Source organism: Galeopterus variegatus, unplaced genomic scaffold (assembly GCF_000696425.1).
Source record: "Galeopterus variegatus unplaced genomic scaffold, G_variegatus-3.0.2 Scaffold67, whole genome shotgun sequence".
Lineage (NCBI taxonomy): Eukaryota > Metazoa > Chordata > Mammalia > Dermoptera > Cynocephalidae > Galeopterus > Galeopterus variegatus.
Window position 1 is genome coordinate 1,028,249 of NW_007726178.1, and position 21,237 is coordinate 1,049,485.

The 21,237-nt window shown below is 37.9% G+C and overlaps 1 protein-coding gene across 1 annotated transcript in view; it reads left to right on the forward strand.

The window, feature by feature from the left end:
* The window catches only part of GSAP (gamma-secretase activating protein), a 90,746-nt gene that overhangs the window by 31,398 nt on the left and 38,111 nt on the right, over nt 1-21,237 (forward strand). The window contains exons 12-20 of the mRNA XM_008577570.1: nt 1,003-1,107; nt 1,588-1,647; nt 3,128-3,171; nt 4,087-4,172; nt 12,983-13,060; nt 14,142-14,219; nt 18,243-18,335; nt 18,461-18,678; nt 20,729-20,798. Of these exons, the coding sequence (XP_008575792.1) occupies nt 1,003-1,107; nt 1,588-1,647; nt 3,128-3,171; nt 4,087-4,172; nt 12,983-13,060; nt 14,142-14,219; nt 18,243-18,335; nt 18,461-18,678; nt 20,729-20,798 (832 nt within the window). The remainder of the gene's footprint in view (nt 1-1,002; nt 1,108-1,587; nt 1,648-3,127; nt 3,172-4,086; nt 4,173-12,982; nt 13,061-14,141; nt 14,220-18,242; nt 18,336-18,460; nt 18,679-20,728; nt 20,799-21,237) is intronic.

Sequence of the window (21,237 nt, forward strand, 5' to 3'; positions counted from 1 at the left end):
GACTCCAGGCCTTGTTGAGCTAACTGTGCAGCCTAATGTAATCTCTCTGGGCCTCAGCTTTTTCACCTGTAGAGGGGTTGAATTAGATGGTTTCTGGAATCTCCTGGAGTCTTCTGATTCTAAAACTCTATAGTTCTTTCTGTTACTTAGTAAGCATATCTTACACTTGTAATATCCTTGACAATTTACTCTTGCACACCTTCTCTCATTTTGCTTATTCTGAACAAGCATTCCTTGGGTACTTTTACATGCCAGAAACTCAAGACATTGAAAATATAAGGTGAATAGAACAGTGCATACTCATTGGGGGAGACGTACAGCATTAAACGAAGTCTAACTGTAACATAAGCATGCCAAAGCAGCATAGGAATACAGAGGGCGAGGAGCTATGCCCTCATCTGGGGAGGTGCAGGAAGGCTTTTTGCAGGAGGTAATGCCTAAGTCAGATGTTGAAAGATGAGTAGGTAAGTACTTCTGAGAGAAGGGCAATATCACCATACTCATTGTGGAAGACATAAAGGTAAGAAGCTTGCCCAAAGTCACGTGGTTGGTTTATAGCCAAACTGGGGTCATTGCCTGGAACTTGCCCCTTCCACACCTGAGCTTTTCCTTGATATCACAGCCTCTGTCTTTGGTAGTAAAAGTTTCTTGTCTGCAGAGGCCTGGCTGAGGGGGTTATGTCCAGGATAGGAAGTTCTAAATCTTCTGTTAATGAAGCTATTGATTTGTGGTAGGTGTGGTCTTGCTTTCAACAGCCCCAGCCTGTCAAAATAGCAACAAGAATGAAATAGTATACAGTAAAGTGTTTGGGAGGAGGAAGTGATGAAATGGTGTCTTAAAACTTTTCTGGAAAGACCATCTGTGTGTGTGTGGGATGTGGTGGAGCTGCTAAAAATAAACAAAAATATTTACTTGTATCAGAAAATTAGGATATGCAAAAAAATGAATTTCAGATGTATTCTCCTTTAAAATAATTATTATAAAATCTTTTTGTCTCTTTAGGTGATTAAAAATTCTGGCCATCTCCCAAGAGATAGAATAGCAGAGGATTTTGTTTGGGCTCAGTGGGATATGTCAGAGCAGAGATTATACTACATTGACTTGAAGGTAAAAACTAGACCGTGGGCATTGCTTTTTATAGGAACAATTTGATTTTTTTTTTTTTTTTTTTTTGTCTTTTTGTCTTTTTTCCGTGTCCGGCAACGGATCGCAACCCTCAGTGTTGCCCCCGTACCGGACCGGGGACCGGCAACGGGATCGCAAGCCTCGGTGTTGCTCCCGCGCCTCGCTCAGCCAGTGAGCGGGAGCCGGTCTGTATGTGGGATCCGAACCCTCGGACGGGAGCGCCGCCGCGCTTCCCAAGCGGCGCACTATCCAGTGCGCCACCGGGCCGGCCCAACAATTTGATTTTGACATTATCAATACCACAATTTATTAATCACTACATTTTCATTAACGGGAGCAGTCAATGAAGGTTTATTAAAAATAATGAAAAGGGTTACTTACTATTTGCTTTTTCAATGCTTTCTTTTTCTAGTGGTTTTTTACTTTTTTTTTTTGTAATATATCATTCTTTTTCTCTTTTAGAAATCAAGGAGTATCTTAAAATGCATCCAGTTTTATGCTGATGGAAATTTTAAGTTAATGGTAAGTCCAGAGAATGATCAGGCTACGGAAAATTTTACAACACGTTGTCTTCTCTCCTTCTCCCTTCCCCCCAACTTTTTTTGTAGCAGCTGGCTGGTAGGGGCATCTAAACCCATCACCTTTTGATATATAAACAGCATTATAATAAACAGCATTTTGGCATTCTTGATGTTGTGTTAGTCACTTGCATGAGCAAGTAAAATAGTTCTTGCCGTCTCAAGGTTTCAACTCTATAACAAATGCAATTAATATAAGTGATTAGAAGAGCACACACATGAAATCTCCACTGACTGAGTGCCTTTAAAGAAGCAAGTGTTAGGGCTGGCCCGGTGGTGCACTGGAGAGTGCACTGCTTGGGAGCGCGCTCCTGCCGAGGGTTCGGATCCCATGTGGAGACTGGTTCCCGCTCACTGGCTGAGCGTGGTGCGGGTGCGACACCGAGGGTTGCGATCCCGTTACTGGTCAGTAAAAAAGACAAAAAAGGAAAAAATTAAAAATAAAAAAATAAAATAAAATAAAGTAAAATTTTAAAACTTTTAATTTAATATCCTCAGAAAAATAAGAGAATATTTCATCCACACAACAAGAATCTGATGCTATAAAAAAAAAAATTCAGAGAACAAGAAAAGTGTTTTTGAAATTAAATGCTGTGATTGTAGAAATGAAACTTTCAATAAAAGGGCTAAGGCTCAAAGGTGAGACAATCTCCCAGAAAGTAAAACAAAAAGTCAAAGAGATATAAACTATTAGAAAAATGATTAAAAAAAAAAAAAAGAAGCAAGTGTTAGAGTGGGGACTAGCAGGAGGTAATAGGTGTGTTCTGTAGCAGATAGCTTTAAGTGGTAGCAAGTTATTTGATCCTAAAAGGCTTGTGAGGATGATGGATTAGGGAATAAGGAAAAAAAAAAACAATGAGAGGATTATGTTTAGTAAAAATCTAGCATTACTCCTGGAAAAGCTATTTGGAGTGTTAGCCTTGTGGCGAGAAGTCACTAATATCTTTATCTGAGATGAGACAGCACGTTATTCTTCTTGATTAGGAATAATGTTGGTATCTGATACAGATTGGTATCATACCATTACAGGAGTTTCATTTACCCTTACTGCCCTCTTTCTTTCTTTGCCTCTCCTACTGTCCATTCCTTCCTTACTTGCTTGTCTGTGTCTCGTAAAAGACTCCTGCTTCCAATTAGCCTATTATACAACCTATTTATGATATTGAGATCTAAGGCAAAGTTTGCCAAGCATTAGCTCCTTAAAAAATAAATATGCATCAAGCTTGTGACTGTAGGTGAACTGAGAATATTCCCAGTGGACTTTCTGTGCTGTGGCTCTGGATATAACCTCTAAGGATAATGATGGTTAAATGGGCTGTTCATCGTTAGGCAAACACAGCACTGTCAGGTTCCCTCTGGGTTTCAGAACTGTCATCGTTTAATGTCATTTTGGGGGTTCATTTTCTCCTGCTTTGTTTTGGCAGTTTGAAGCCCCCTTGGACATAGCATTAAGTGATTCAGGATTGAAGTAAGTTATTCATATTTTGTTACTAATTTTTATAGTCACAGGCAAAATTATTATATTTATTCTTAATCCATAGTATGTAGATAAAAGGACGGGTGGATATTCTGTGTGAGCATGTGTGTGTGTGTGTGTGTGTGTGTGTGTCTTTTAAAGTATTCCTGTTCTCTTTAGGGAATATAAACAATGTTATTAAGCAGGATTTTACATGTAAAGTCAATTGTATTGATTTTCTGAGCCATTTATTTCTTTAGGGTATCTCTATTTTGATGTGTGGAAGTGCTCTTCTCTCTGTGATTAAATGAAAGGATTCAGTGAGTCAGCTCTCAGCTACAGTTAGAATCAACCATCAAAACCCTTTTCTTGTTGCCATCAAAGAGGATGTCACAGGTCAATCCACTTATAGCTCAGCTGAATCTGTTGCTTTACTTTTTTTCAGTTTTCTCTTTAACACAAAAGGCAAAATTTTCTCTTCTTCCAGACTGCTTTATGTGTAGTAAAAATGGACACTTTTGAAAAAATAAATACAAGATCATCAACACATAGAAAAAATGAAAGCCTTCCTGAATTAATGATAAAATGTTGTATATTCAGTAGCTTTATTTTACCATAGATGAACATTTAGTTGTTCATTTATTTTGAAAGGTAGTATATGTATTACTCTAAATCAGAATAAAGCTATAAAGATGTAAGTTAAAACATGTAAATAAACTTTTTTCTCTGTTGCTAAGCCAATGACATTTATGTGCCATGTATTTTTTTAAAAAAGAACAGAATTTATTAACCCAAGTAAAGTTATATACTTAAATATCTCAGGGAAATGTTTCTACTTCTGTGGGTATATTATAGTGGTTACTCACATCCTTTACGAGGAAATGTATTTTAAAATGCATTCTGTAATTTCTTATTCTTTGTTTTTAGACTTGTCAACTTTGGATATGATTATCGTCAAGACCAAGAAGAATTATCCAAATACCCGACTCTGTGTGTTTTTACCAACCATACAGGTAGAACCAGGGTTGTATTTATCAATTTATTCAACTATATTTGTTCTATACAAAATCTAGTTATTGTTTAGCTGTATGGATCCTGAAAATGAAATATAACAGGGCCACATTCTTATATAGCGGATCATGTGGATTTTCATATATCAAGTTATCTTCTCTACTAATTTTATACATGTGCCATCTGTATGAAAGAAGCCACAGTCAGCAGGGTCATTGTGCTAATGGGTATTATTTATATCATTCTAATAGAGGAGATGGATTCATATTTAATCAATTGACATTTTCTCACCTGATGCTTTCTGTGTTAGGCTTACTGATGTGTTGGGTTCTAAACTCATGTACCTAGCTTTAAAAGCCATGCTATAATCTACTGATCTAACAATCAGAGCTTGACATAAAGTATTAATGTACAATATTCTGTCTCTTAACACCTTTTTATTGTAGATATAGAAAATGGAGAAACAAAGGAATACCTGAAAATGAGAGGAGATGAATGTGATTACATTCAATAAATCTGCTGTAAAAAGTCATTAACCTTAATCATCTAAATAATCAGTTCTAATAACTAAATATAGCAGCCATTTTTAATATTCCCAACTTGATCCCAAGCACAATTACTACTTGAATTGAGTAGCACTTGGACTAATATTGCATTCCTTTAAAGCCAAATTCTGTGGTATTCACCCATTAAGCCAATACTTACTGAGCACGTACTGTTTGCTGAGTATTTGGGATACAATGATAGAAAAATAGACCTAATCTTTATAAGTATAGAGGTTACTATCTGGTGTGGGTTTTAGATATTACAAAAGTGCACACATAGTATTTACAGAGAATTATGATAAATGTTATGAGAATTATAGGAAGCCACGAGAGTGTATGATAGAGGTTTAATAGAAGACACTAGTATCCTCAGATATGTTCTAGTTCAGCCAGTCCGTCCTTGTTTCTCCCTCCCTCCAAGACATTTTATCCCATTCTCTCCTAGTCCTGAAAATTGTCTCCTTTTCCCTTTCTCCATAATCTGTCCCTGGTCTGCCTCAGCCACATGAGTTCCTCCATAAACTAATCTTGTAGTTCAAGGAAGAAAGCAAAAGATAGGAGGAAAGGAAGATATTTCAGTTGAGACATGAAGGATGTGTATGAACTAAGACCAATGTGACTGAAGTAGAGTGAACAAGCGGGAGAGGGGCAGGGGCTGACTCTGTAACGCCTTGTGGATCATGGAAGGATTTCAGATTTTATCCTAAGAGTTCTGAGAAGTCATTGAAGATTTTTTTCTTAATATAACAATTAATTTTGAGAATGCTCAAGCATAACAAAAAGTTCAAGAATATAATGAACCTACATGCACCTTTTACTTTATTTTTTTATTTATCATTATACAATGTAGTTGATTTTCATGGCCCTTTACCAATTCCTCCCTTTACCACCACATCAATATCGTATCAGTTCTCCTATCAAGTTCAAGGAATTATTGTGATTGTTGTCTTTTTTTTTCTATTTTATTTATTTTTATCAGCTCCCTCATATAAGTGAGAACGCGGTATTTCTCTTTCTGTGCCTGGCTTATTCACTTACCATAATTTTCTCTAAGTTCATACATGTTGCTGCGAATGGTAGTATTTTGTTCTTTTTTTTTATTGCAGAGTAGTATTCCATTGTGTAGATATACCACATTTTTCTTATCCATTTGTCCGATGATGGGCATTTAGGCTGGTTCCAACTCTTGGCTATTGTAAATAAGGCAGCAAAAAACATGGGAGTACAGGAGCAAGCACAGGCAATCAAGGGAAAAATAAACAAATGGGATTATATCAAACTAAAAAGCTTCTGCACAGCAAAAGAAGTGAGTGAAAAGGCGTCAAATAGAGTGGGAGAATTTGCAAAGTATGCATCCAACAAGGGACTAATATCCAGAATATATAAGGAACTCAAACAACTTAACAGCAAAAAAACAAGAAAACTGTTTTAAAAATGAGCAAAGGAGCTGAATAGGCATTTCTTAAAAGAAGACATGTGAATAGCCAACAGACACATGAAAAAATGCTCAACATCACTCAGCATCTGGGAAATACAAATCAAAACCACATCGAGATACCAATCTCACTCCAGTTAGGCTGGCTAATATCCAAAAGACTGAGAATAACAAATGCTGGCGAGGATGTGGAGAAAGGAGAACCCTCCTACACTGTTGGTGGGACTATAAAATGGTGCAATCATATGGAAAATGGTATGGAGGTTTCTCAAACAACCTCAGGTAGATCTACCATATGACCCAGCTATTCCACTGCTGGGAATATATGCAAATAAATGGGAATCATCATGTTGAATGGATACCTGCACTCCCATGTTTATTGCAGCTCTATTTTTACTTCAAATAATCATATTATTTACAGTATTTATTATTCTCAGTACATATAGGTACCATTTTCTTCTTCTTGACCAAACCATTTAAAAATAAGTTGCAGACATGACACTTTACCACTAAATAATTCAACACATATATCTTTAGGTTAAAGATGCTCTCCTACTTATACATAACCTCCATCCCATTATCACTGAACGAAATTAATTAATCAATAAACTTTATATTCACATTTCATAACTATTTCAAAAATGTCATGTATGTATATGTGTGTATATATGTGTACGTATATAAATAATATATATTTATGTCTGTAACTTTGAAAGTCAGGATTCCATCAAGATTCATGCATTACATTTGGTTAACTCTTTGTAGTTTCTTCTGATATACAACAATCCTCACCTCCTATCCTGACTTTTTTTTTATGTCCACAACATTGACATTTTGAAGAGTCTGAGCCATTTGCCTTATGGAATGTCCTTCATTCTGTCTACTTGTTTCCTTGTGGAAGCATTTAACTTTTCCCTCTATCGTTTACATTTCCTGTAAATTGGAAATTGCACAAAACTGTGTAAAGGCACAGTTAGATATGGGCTAAATGTTTTTAGTAAGAATACTTCATAGGTGATGTTGTGAACTTCATTTGCATCAGATCAGGAAGCATATGATGTTAGGATGTCTTACTGTTACTGATGCAAAGTTTGGTCATTTGGTTAAGTGGTAGTCACTGTCTCCTTTGTAAAGGTACATTTTAACCTCTGAATTAGTAACTTGTAGGGTGATAACTTTGCCACCATGTGACTATCCTGTTCCCTAGTGACTTTTCACTTGGCAGTTTTAGGATCCACCGATGTTCTTCCACTGAAGTGTTCTACGCAGGCAGTGACATGATTAGATGTGTATTTTTTAAAGATCACAGTGGCTGCTGTGCGAAAACTGGGTCAGACGAAGCAAGAGAAAAAGTGGGGAGATGAGCACTTAGGATGAAGTTGTAGTCGTTTGTTTCAGATGATGGTGGCTTGAACTAGGGTGGGCAGTAGAAGTGGACAGGACCAAATAGGTCTGAGATGCATTTTGGAGATGGAACTAAGAAGGCTTGTGAGTTAGATGAAGAGGAATGGTTCTCAGGTTTCTGCTATCAGCAAATGGGTGAATGATGGTGCCATTCACTGAGGTATAGGGGGTTTGGGACTTAGTTTTGTTTTGGATTGTTAACTAAGATCTGGAGCTTAGAAGAGGGTCAGGCCTGGCAGTGAGTAAATGTGGAAGTTGTCAGGATATAGCTGGCATTGAGGCTGTGGGAGAAGTACGGGTCAGAAGGGAAGGTGGTTAGGAATAAAGTCTGGGAGCACAAATATATAAAGATTAGGCAGAACATCTAAATGGAAAGGAAAGCTAAAACAAGTGTGGTTTCATAGGAGCCAAACGCAGAAAGGGGTTCACAAAGGAGAGAGTGGCTCACTGTTGATAGGTAGTGAGAGGTGAAGTCCTCTAGCAGTGTGGAGGTTTTGGGCATCGAGGTGAAGTCTTGATTGTGCTGGGTTAAGTGGCATATGGGAGATGAAAAAGTCGTAGCATGTGTAGACAAGAGAGAGAGGCAGTGGCTGGACGGGGAAGTGAGATTTAGGTAATGTTATTTTTAAGATGGTCGAGACTCTAATATGTTTGAGTGCTTACAGGGTATATTTAGTGGAGCGGGAAGAGGGCAGTGCACAGCAGAGAGGAGTAACTGGTGGGATGGGACGGGATCCAGAGCTCCTATGGAGGGAGGGGGTAGGTTCTTCCCTGGTACTTTGCTTAAACCCGTTGGATATAAACAATCATTTTAGGCTTTAATTCCATGTGGCTTTTTATTCTTTTTCATTTTTTTCCCACAGGAATTGCTCATGAACAGTAGCAGCTGTAACATATAAATAGGCTGTCTGTGACATACCTTATTCAATAAGATGTTAGGTTTATCTGGCCTGAGATGTGAGAGAGTCTGTTTTTCCCCCCTTTCTCAGCAGTGTACGAGAGAGTAAAAACTGAGCCATATTCTCTGCAATCACCTTGAAATGAAAAAAAAAAGTCCGTTTCAAATGAGAATCCTTCTAGATTTGAGATGAAACAAGCCAGAGAAGCAACGTTTTGTTTTTTGACTAATAAGTTGTCAGTTTATGTATTTCCCAAGTTAGTTAAAGATTATTTTTTTACCTTTGTCTTTAAAACAAACAAAATCTATCGCAGCAAAGTAGATTGGAGAAAGGAGCAAATAGTCTAATCTAAATATGGCTTCTCCTATAATAGCTTCATTCTCCACTGGTGAGTAGACCAGAAAACATGGTTCATGAAAGAAGTGCCCACAGACTTGGGCTTATAGAGACTCACTTTATTTCAACTATTTACATTAATGATGATGATATGGTATTTGCTTATTTGTCACATCTTGGTCATTGGGAGCTACTTTGTCCTTTCGGCATTACTTTTTACATTCTTGAAAGCATCTCTGCCCTGGATTTCCCTGCCCTAAGAAATGAAGTTAGCCACCTTCTAAGGAACCAGAGGTTAAAATCTGGATGATGCGCATGGTCGTGAGAATTGATGGTGGGCAAAAGTGCTGCTGCTGTCAGGCTGCTTGTGTATTATTTAAGATGATGAGTTCATATACATTTTTTCTAATCTGTGACAAGAGGGTAAATCAGAGACTTTGTAAGCATTTAGAGGGAGGAGGGTTTCGGTAATTGGCCACAATAATCAACTCATTGTATATCGACAAAATAAAATTAGGGGAAAAAAAAAAGTTAGGTGAGCAAGAAATAAACTTCTTCAAGTCATTATACAAAAAAAAAAAAAATAGAGAAAAGAAAATATTCTCATTCCTTCCCTATCTGATAGCTCTGAAGCTGTACTTGGGACACTTTTGTATTTTCTAAGTTGGACGTTGTAATTCTTTCCTGTGTCCCATCTACTGGGAGGTAGTGAGTGGGAAAATGTGTAAATTCTCCTTCCTGTTCATATAATTGCAAAAGTTACTCTTTACAAGTTCCCAGAATTAGGCCTGTGGTTTAGCATTTTATAGCACCTTTTAATAATTTTTCCAATGAGATAATTTCCCTTGGAAAACTTTGTTCATAATAGCTTTCATTGTCCAAATGGTTTCCCGAAGGCTAGCCAGTGTTGAGATGTTATCTTCATCATTGATGAATTTTATTAAACATCTCTGGATACACCCCTAAGAGCATGCTTTTTTTTTTTTTTTCCAAACTGTGACTTCCCCCAACTTGTATAGCAGCAGGATTATTCTGGAATAATAATAATAATAGCAGCTAACATTTATAGCCAGATATAACTTCTTTGCCAGAGCTATATACACACTTATTTAATTCTCACATAAGAACCTTATTAAATAGGTTCTGTATTTCCTTTTTGTTACACTTCCCTCTGTGTAACAGAGACAAAAAAAGAATTATTCAAAGTAACATGAATACCAAGTGACTGCCTTTCAGCAACTCCCCTGTTAGAGGGATAAAGCTGAATGTGACAGCCTTGATTCAAAGTTAGCTTCTCTATTTTATTATAAAGACAAAGAAGTTTCACAAGAAAAATCAGTTGATTCAGTCATCAAAGAAACACATAAAAACAAAGGCAGTGTAAAACTAGTAACAGCAGTAAAATTAACAGTGTGACATTCCAGAATGCAATTTGTAAAAAGCTAAGTTGATCCACCAACAAACAGCTTGCCCTTAGCAAACATTTTCTTTCCCTACAGCAATTTCCTCAGCATATTTAAACAACAATCAAGCAGTAGGTTAAATTGCTCCTCAACATATCTTAATAACAATCAGTAGGTTAAATTGCTCCAAGGGCATCTGTCCTTGAGCCAGCAATTTTGCTGTGTTACAATTCTTTATCTACAACAGAGACTTTATCTGGGGAAAGTTTCCTGTCTTTTGCAAGCTTAACATTTCTATGTGTAATTCTAAAAAGTTAGGCTATATCTGAAATTACAGGACTTTCGAAGCTAGGCCCTGTGAAATACATTTGCTTTATAAATGTTAGTACACTCCACATCTTTCTTTACAGATGTGGACACTGAGGCTTAGGAAATTTTATTAACTTGCCTGAAGCAATACGTTTAGTAAGTCAAAAGCCAGGATTCAAATCCAAATATGCCGATTTCTAAAGTGGTTCTCAACCTTGGTTGCACAATCTTTTAGTTAACTTTAAAAACTCCTCATGTTCTGTGTCTCACCTCCAAAGTTTCTGACTTAATTGATCTGAGATGGAGCCTGGGCATCTGTGATCCAAAGTAAGTTGAATATACTGTCAGAGTTAAGAGCCAGCTCTAGAGCTGTGTTGTCCAATGTGGTAGCCACATGTGGCTGTTTAAGTTAATTAAAATAATATTAAAAATAGTTCCTCAGTTACACTAGCCACATTTCAAGTGCTCAATGACCCCATGTGGCTAGTGGCAACTCAGCTGGGCTACACATGTACAGAACATTTTCAGCATTGAAGAAAGTTCTATTCGACAGTTTTGCAAAGCCTGTGTACACCCCATTTCTCCTTGCCGTATCTCTACTTCCCTTTGGGATTGGGAGGCGGAACCAAGCCATGACCTAGCAATTTGGAAATATTTGCTTATGAGATCTGAATATGGTTCTCAGTGGATATAATTAGGTGCATGTATTCTGTATCTCACTTTAACGCTCTTCAAAATGAGACAAAACAATAACCTCCATTCTCTAAAGGATGGTGTGTGGAGGATTTTGCTAGAATGGAGGTTATGATCTTCCATATTTGGTTGATATTTTTGTGTTCTTTCCTCGGAGGATAGATTCCTAAAAGAAGAATTACTGGGTCAAAAGGTGTGACTATATTTAATCCTCTGCAAAGCTATTTTTCAGAGAGGTTGTTCCAGTTCACTCGTCCACTACTGTTTGAGAATGCGCCAGGAAGAACATGCTCCTTTGATAGGAAAGTTTTTAAAATGATAATAAATGGTAATTTGAAAGGAAAAATATGGTGCCTTGTTTTAATTTTTATTTCTTTATTACTTGAGCACTAGAGAGGTGGCTGTTTTCTGTTTGCTAGTAATTTCTTGCTCCTTGTGATTATAGAACATAAAAGAACTGGATAAGCCAGCAGTTTTTTGCTGATAGTATGTTTACTGTATGAAAGTCATTAAAGTGGTACATGGGACTTCTGTAACTCTTGTAATTATTATTTTGTTTATGCTTTAGTAATAGATTACTTTTATTCTCAGTGAGTTTGCTGTAATTTTAAAGAGTTATCATTGTGTGCTCAGTAACCATAACAGTAATTTTACATCTAACAGAATAGCCACCATTTTTATCTGATAAAATTATTCCTATTCCTTTTTGTTATTTTGTGTTTAAGATATTGCAATAAAATGTACTTCTAACAGTACATTTCAGTTTTAAACATCATTAAAAATATTCACTAATGATAAATATTATAACAGAATGCTTATAAATGTCCTTGAATAGCCTTCTTAGGGAAAATAAGCTTTTATTCCTACCATGATTCTTTGATAAAGGAACTAATGGAGTATAACAGAGGAAATATTGAAATCCAATGAAGTAGAGTGGTGGTCAAATTTACACAGCTAGTTAATATTAGCTCTTGGACTAGAACCCAGGTTTCCTGACTTCTTGTCAAGTTCCTTTCTACTTCACAATCTCCTATTTCAGTTAATCACGTGAACGTTAGCATTAGAAGTATCAGTTTAAGCATAACGTTGTTATCTGTAGGTCATCGATGGACATTAGTTTATCCATATAGCAACAGATGCTAGAGATAATGAGCAGTTTTACACATTCAGAGAGGGGAAGGCAGAGCATCATCTGGGGTGATGGGATAAGCAAAGGCGCTCTATACCAGCTCTCCTTTGGCCTTGGGCTAAGACATTCAGTGACCTGAGGATGGGTGGTTGTGGGCTCACACACCACATCTGTTCTTATTGCCTTGTAAGATAGATCACACTTTGCCTTTCAGTCAAGGTAAGCAAGAAGACTGGAAACTTTCTGTAAAGAAGAGAACATGTTTTTTGATAAACTGGTGTTCATGGCTGTTAGTAGTAATTGGAAGGGAAGCAGCTGGATAAGAGGGCAGGGCCGTGTGTGCATATTAGGAGAATCTCATGAAGCTTTGGAAACTCTAGACTCCCACGATATCTTATACGGGAGGGTGCCTATTCCTTTTCCCATCCTTCAGTAGCCTACCACAGTACATTGCTTATAGTGTGTGCTGAATAATTATTGATTTGGAATTTCTTAGCAACTTGTTAATAGACCACTTCTAGAATTTGGGAATGATCTGTGAGGTAAGATGAGGCAGGACATCTAAAGGAACAGAAGTAAGGTTAAGTGGCTTAGGAAACTTTTTATTTATCTATGATGCAGATTCTTTTAAACTATACTAAATACTTTCTTTCTTCTAGGAAGTTTGTGTGTATGTTACAGCCTGAAGTGTGCCTCTTGGGAACAAATCACGTATTCTGTGTTTTACTTTCATAAAGGTATTTCTCATTTATTTATTTATTTACCTATTCCTTAATCACTTTTCCCAAATAGTAGCAAATTAGGCTTTAAAAGTCTTATTACCTTGCAATCAATTTTTATCAGTATATTCTGTATCCGTATACCTACATGATACATGTTTCCTGGAAAAATTCACTAATGGTGAATATTAAGTTAGCTATTTTTATATACCATATATATTTTTTATCCTTGTCTATATCTTTTTCTGGGCCTGTGGACCAATCCTAATGGACGTATTTGTTTGCTTTTTAGTTATTACTAATCGGAAAGTATCTATAGATTTAACTTACACAGTTACATAGGGTTTTAGTTAAAAGCCTCTGTGATCTCAGACCTAAACAGGTTTTAGACCTTGCATTTATTCCATTTCATACATCTGTGGCCCAGGATATTGATATGTGAACAGGCCGGGGAGAAGGAGTAAAATGACCAACCTTTGCTAGTTCTGTATTTGACCACAGGTATCCTTTAATAGTTCTAGTCAGAACCATGCTAAAGAGTATTTACTTTGTTTAGTTCTTTAAAATTAGTATATGTGTAGTACATACTGTGGGTGGAGTTAAAATTTTTTTCCCCAATATTTTAAAAATTTATGCCAGGCCACACCAGAGTTTGTTATTCTGCAGGAGTGCCTAATATTACCTTCAGAAGTTAGAGATCAAGGTAAAAAAGTTTAAGAATTTACTCAATCATGGAGAAACTAAAAGTAACTTCAGACCTGCGTGTATATACTTAAATAGTCTAAGTTTGAGATTTTGTGGAAAGTTTTCACCCATTTTTCTATTGATTAATGATTAAAATCAGTAAGCGCTTATGGTCTTAGATCATACATGAGCCCAGAACAACTACTGGATTGTGACTGGATTCAGATGATCCACCTTTACTGCTAGCTTTTGGGGAATGAGGGGAACCTTGAAATCTAGAAGTCAGAAGATGCTCGCTGTATCAGTTTCACAGTTACTGAAAGTTGGGAGTGTTACGTAGAGTTTCTGCCTTGGGCGGAGTTCCAGCTCTTTGTTTTTTTAACATTTTTCTCTGGCTTCATGTTTCTCTCTGCAGGACACGGCAAGACCTTCACTGCTGCTCTTGGTAATGCTGGCTCACATGTGGCAAAGGGCATTACTTTTCTCAACCTTGGTGGGTAATGGAGAGATACACATCTCTCTGCTCTGTTCTTCTAGTACTTGCTAAGCCTCAGCCCGCACTGTCTCATTTTCTATTCTGTGAACCTCATTTTTTCATGCCTCTTCAACACTTGAATTGTGCTGGCAATCGCTGACCCTTTTGAAGCCTGATGGGAGAAGGTTTTCTCTGGAATACAACCCTCCCTCTCAACTTTATTAGCCTTTAGGGTAGAGGTAAATCTTCCCTTTTTAACGAACTTAGGCTAGGAGCTCTCCTATGGTTTTGGTAGTAGTCCTGAAAAGCTAGTTATTAGTATGAAAATGATGGCCATGAATGAGATGTTTCCTAACAGCCTGTGAGAAATAATACATTATGTTGTCCCTTGATTCTAGAGAAGATAAGAGCCTTTTGAAAATTGTCCATTCCCTGTTGCTAATCATGAAAAGCTTCCAGAGCCCGTTAATGATTTACAGGTCAGCTTGAGAGAGTTGTTTTCATTGCGAAAAATGGTAAAGGGAACCTGAGTGTTGGGTTTGAGCACATTAAGGGAGTCTATAATGAAGAAAATAAAAGGTTTATTATACCTATTGTACCTCCCTGCATAAGGCTGCTTTTCTGTGCCAATAGGAATGTGGGGCACAAGCAGTTTAGCACAAGACCAAGTAATAGAACTGTTACTTGCCTACATACATGACATGACACAGTACTTAAAAATGAAAGCATCAGGTTTAGAGCACATGATTCTTTGATATCTTTTTCTATCCCTGTTCCGCAGTATGTCTATCATGACAAAGGTTTAGGAAAGTACGATGTGAAGGAACTGAGCAAAATGAGAACCAAAACTGATAAAGTCCCTAGAAGGATTTTTATTTTGAATGATATTATTGATGAGGTTAGGTATCCTATGCTAAGTGGGCCAATAGGTGGCAAATTTTAACATGATCTCTGACCTGTGGGAAATTGCCTTAGAGAAGCCTGGTTCCACTGCTTCCTGTGGTAAGAGGTAAGTATAAGGTTTCCTGGGTCTGGGACTTGATTCTAATCAGCATCCCATCTCCAGAGTGATGTGGGAAACTTTCCACTGAAAAACTTAGCATATTTTGAGGGCAAAGGTGTCCTTCCTTTTTTTACTCCTGGGAATGACTTGAAAAATGCAGGCATGATTTAATCTGTGGTTTTCAGTGTGGAGAGTGCAGAAATGCAAGAGCTTTGTAACAGTAGGCTGTCTTACATACGCTGTATTTCCTTCTGAAGCATATCTTATTTGAAAGGCACAAAATTGCACTCTAAGTTAAAAGTGTTCTAGGGCTAATTTTTATGACAGTATTACTTTTGTTGAGTATTTTTTGCTATTCAATTGCATGCAATTTCTCTGAATTGTCACCCTATTAAAAGGGGCTTATATTGACTGAAATAGTAAAGAATAGAGTTTTTCGGAAATCTTCATGAATTCGAGACACCTCTATAGAGGAAAGATATGATTATAAATAAAAAATATGCCATTTATTTAATGAATACTACATTCTAAGTATTTTACTTACCCTGATCCTTACAACAATTCTACTCGGTGATGTTATCCTCATTTTACAGATAATGAAACTCAGGCCGAACGGGTGAGATACATGCCCAGATTTCTTTGTGTTTATTATGAGGGACACAATATTCCTTTCTTAAAAAAAAATTTTTTTTAGGGCCGGCCCGGTGGCGCACTGGATAGTGCGCCGCTTGGGAAGTACGGTGGCGCTCCCGTCCGAGGGTTCGGATCCCACATACCGACCGGCTCCCGCTCACTGGCTGAGCGAGGCGCGGGAGCAACACCGAGGCTTGCGATCCCGTTGCCGGTCCCGGTCCGGTACGGGGGCAACACTGAGGGTTGCAATCCATTGCCGGACTCGGAAAAAAAGACAAAAGAAAAAAAAAAAAAAAAAATTTTTTTAAATTGACAAATAATAATTCTGTATATTTATGGAGTACAATTTGGTCTCGATACATGTATACATTGTGGAATGGTCAAATCAGTAATTAGTATTTCCTGTATTAGTTTCTTATTGCTACTGTAACAAATTACCATAAACTTAGGGCTTTAAACAACCCACATAGTCTCTTACAGTTCTGGAGGTCAGAAATCCAGAATGAGTCTTGAGGGAATAAAATCAAGATGTGGGCAGGGCTGGTTCCTTTTGGAGGCTCCAGGGAAGAGTTCATTCCTTGCCTCCGCCAGCATCTAGAGGCTAGTATTTCTGGCTCGTGGACACATCACTCCAATGACTCTCATCAGCATGTCTTATCTTCTGTAGTCAAATCTCCCTCTGCCTCCATTTTATAAGAACTTTTGTGCTTTTGTTGGGTTCACGTGGATAATCCAGGATACTCTCCCCATTTCAAAATCCTAATGTCATCTGCAAGGTCTCTTTTAACATATTCAAGGCTTTGGAGATTAGCACATGAATATCTTCAGGGGCAGGTGCTATTGACATTTTAGTGAGACAATTCTGTGTGAGACTATCCTGCACACTACCCTGCACATTGAAGAATTGAACCTCCCTAGAGCCCACTAACCAAATGCCATTAGGAGTCCCCCCAACCTGTCCCCAATGATTGTGACAGCTCAAAGTACCCTCATACATTTCCAGATGCCACCTCTCCTGAGGACATAGTACTACCCTAATTAACTGGTTAAGTGGCTGGGAGTTAATCTAGGTCATCTGATGCCAAATCCTTTCACTCTGCCCCACTATATCATTCATGTTTTTATACTGAAGTGTTGCCATAGTAATGCAATTATTGTAACCATCTGTGCTAGGCACTTTAACATCATTTAATCCGTGCTGACTGAAGGGACACTTATAAATCAACTGGTTAGAGTTTTAAATCCTCTTTCCTTTTCCACAGAACACCTTCTATGCAAATGATTAGCATCTTTTTTTCTTAGAAAAAGGAGCCCAGCTGGTTCACTTATAATTGAAATATTTTGTCTATGTGAAATACACTACTATTGTGTGAATTTGTTTTTCTAAGATTCTAGAAAAGTCATTGGCAAGGTCTACTTCCACCCTCCCATTCTCCAGAAACCTATTTTTATACCTTTTCTTTTTTTTTTTTTCTTTTTGTCTTTTTTTCGTGACCGGCAACGGATCGCAATCCTCAGTGTCACGCCCATACCAGACCGGGACCAGCAACGGGATCGCAACCCTCGGTGTTGCTCCCGCACCTTGCTCAGCCAGTGAGCAGCCGGTCTGTATGTGGGATCCGAACCCTCGGCGGGAGCGCCGCCGCGCTCCCAAGCGGCGCACTGTAGCAGTGCGCCACCGGGCCGGCCCTTTATACCTTTTCTCAATCTGGGTATAAGTGTTCTTGATACAAAAATATCTAGTGCAAGGACCGTGAAGGTGTGAATTTTAGGCAGCTAGCTATGTAAGGAAATAAATTAGTACATCACAAAGTGTCAGCATGCCTGCAGAGATTGTTTTGATGAATATCAATTTAAAGTTTCTTTAAATGAAATGTCGGTTATGACAGCAACGATGAGTGGACATACATAGGGAACTAAATTTTAGAGCTTCCCCAAACTGGCAGTAATTATGAAGAAAATTCCCATTAAAAGCTATTCCCAGACTATTTAGAAATATTTCGTGTTGCTTAATATTTATTCTAATTTGCTCTCAGAGATTAATTTCACATCAAGCCACAATTCACTTAGAAACTAAACTACAGGTATAAATTAAGATAACCATGGGTAAATGTCTGGAGAAAATAAGCCACAGATAGAAATAAATGAAATCTGTCTAGTAAGATGAAATGTACTGACACCAGACAGTTTATTTTGTACAAGGGATCTTCAAGAAGTTCATGGAAAGATTTATATTATCTTTTAATTCTATTTTCCAATCAACTTTGAAGTACTCTTGTATTGGTAAAAACTTCTGAGTTTCAAAAGGCTCAAAGAAAAAGATGGATAAAGTGAAGTTCTGGGCTTTATCTGTACCTGTACAGCTCTTAGCACATGTGGATGATTTAAATCTTCCTCTTCTGCAGACTATTATGTGGCTGTTTACCTACCCGGTCATTTCTTACATCTGCTTAACATTCAACATCCGGACTTGATCTGCCACAGTCTGTTTCTGTCAGGTATGGCTGTACTTTTTCTCTCGTGGAAATGGCCTATTTAGGTTTGATTTGACTTTAATTAATATCAATGTTTGTGTGAGAGGGGTTTGTTTTATTTGCTGATCTTTTTTTTTTGTCTTTGCCAGGAAACAACGAGATGACTGATTTTCTACCTCATAGTCACTTACAATCACTGTCAGGATCCCTGGTACTGGATTGGTGTTCTGGAAAGCTCTATAGAGCATTCCTCAGCCAGTCATATTTATTACAGTTCCTATGGAACACCCGCCTAGACTATGAGAAGATGGCCATATTGCACTGTGTGCTCTCATGTGGCCCAGACCCACGATTCCTGGAAGGCCAGGTACAGATATAGCCCAGTTTAAAAATTGGCAAATAGAAAACACCAAATGTATTTATTTAGTGGTTGACAATGATCAGAAGTTATTTTTATATGGTTGCAATTAGTGGGGATTTATGGTCTCTGTCTTGACTTCAATATATTCTCTTTTGCTCCCTTGTTATGGATCCCTACCAGACCTCAGATTGTGAGGATGTGTTTGTTATTTTGAGTACTCTTTTCCATATTGTGAATAAATGTTTAGCTACCTCCAAGGAAGTGCTCAGTAAATAGAGTTTCTCAAATATCTTTTTCTCTGGGTCTATATTTGCTGTATAATTATCAAAAGAACTAAAATATGGTGGCAAATATTTATTACATTTTTAATAAAGATAGCTTACATTTGTATTGCACATTATAGTTTACAAAGCACTTTCATGCATTCTGTCATTTAAGTTTTACAGCTGTCCTATGAAGTTGGAGAAATTCTCTTGGGCTTGGTTGGGACTAGTGGGTGGCTGGTTAACTGCAAAAAAATTTTTTAAACCTAAAACATATAAATGTACATTTATTCACCCATCTTTTGATATAGATTAAGGCTTTCTTTGTGCATTAGCTAATTGGAGTTCAAAGTCATTTTTCTTGCATAAAACCACTGGTAATGTATTATCTCTGACTTCCTGTTACTTCTTACAGTTTTTATGTCTAGGGAGATCAATAATTTAAAGACTCTTCCAAAGCAATCCTTGTATATTGGGCATTTCTTACCCAATATTTTATAGTTGTCTCACCGATGCCTACTTTTTTAGTGTTTTCAAGACTTGCCTTTGAGTCTTTCCAACACATTCAACTTTTTTTTTTTTTTTGTCTTTTGTCTTTTTCCGTGTCCGGCAACGGATCGCAACCCTCAGTGTTGCCCCCGTACTGGACCAGGGACCGGCAACGGGATTGCAACCCTCGGTATTGCTCCCGCGCCTCGCTCAGCCAGTGAGCGGGAACCGGTCCGTATGTGGGATCCGACCCCTTGGGCGGGAGCGCCGCCGTGCTTCCCAAGCGGCGCACTATCCAGTGCGCCACCGGGCCGTCCCAAACACATTCAACTTTGATTGATTCGACAACACTCTTTTTGCATCCATATTTCATTTGTCTACAGTGATATTTTATTAAATTACCAAATTGTGTAAATAAGTACAACTAGCAGGGCCGGCCCGGTGGCGCACTGCTATAGTGCGCCGCTTGGGAAGCGCGGTGGCGCTCCTGCCGAGGGTTCGGATCCCACATACATACCGGTTCCCGCTCACTGGCTGAGCGAGGCGCGGGAGCAACACCGAGGGTTGCGATCCCTTGCCGGTCCCGGTCCGGTACGGGGGCAACACTGAGGGTTGCGATCCGTTGCCGGACACGGAAAAAGACAAGAAGGAAAAAAAAAAAAGTACAACTAGCATGAATAGGTTTGGAATACAACAGCTTATTGGAAGGAGCAGAAAAGTGAACAAGCACAATGGCTTAGGCAAGCTTATAATATCTGTCAATTTTGAGGTAGTAAACAAGGCATTTCTTTCCTCTAGCAGGTGAGGACAGTTAAGGAGATGGAATGAGAGAGTTGTTGATTTAACAGATTAGCTCTCCCTTGTGAGGGCAGTACAGCAATGCTCACAAAGGTTACGTGGTGTGACTGTTCACACTGATGACCAAGCTGGGATTTAAACCCAGGTCTGCAGCCTCCAAGCCTAATGGTTTTGGTTTTCTTTTTTTCCTGTAGCCCCAAGTTCTTCCATCTGGTACTTTGCTATAACATGACCTATTCTAGCAAAAATAAACGTTGGGTTGGATAAGGTTTATTTGGATCCCAGACAAGGGCATTTATTTAAAAAATGTGTAAAAAGGACCTCATTTATAATACTGTTTTAGCCACCCAGAACTGCATCATCTATCTTGAAGATAGTATAGAAGTGAGTGTATTCTTAGGCAATTCCAAAATAGATACAGAATTAAGATTCATGTGTATTTGTACTTTGGGGTGGAGGTGGAATACAGATTTGAATACCAACAGAGTTCTGTTGCCTTTTTGAAGATTATTCGATGGATTTCTGAGAATGCCTCTGCCTGCCATTCATTTGACCCTATTCAGGAATTTATAATTGGTAAGTACTGCTGATATTGTACGTTAAGATGAGTATCTGACCCTTTTGCTTGAGAGAAAGCAGTAAATTTTTTTTTTCATATATTTTACTTTTTTTTTTCCTTTAAATTTTTATTTTGTCGATATACAGTGTGGTTGATTATTATGGCCCATCACCGACACCTCCCTCCCTCCTCCCTTTCCCCCCTCCCACCCAACAATGTCCTTTCCGTTTGCTTGTTGTAACAACTTCAAAGGATTGTAGTTGTTATATCTTCTCCCCCCCCCACCCCCGGTTATTTTTTTTGTGTAGAGTGAATTTATTTATTAATTTTTAGCTCCCACCAATAAGTGAGAACATGTGGTATTTCTTTTTCTCTGTCTGACTCGTTTCACTCAATATTATTCTCTCAAGGTCCATCCATGTTGTTGCAAATGGCAGTATTTCATTCATTTTTATA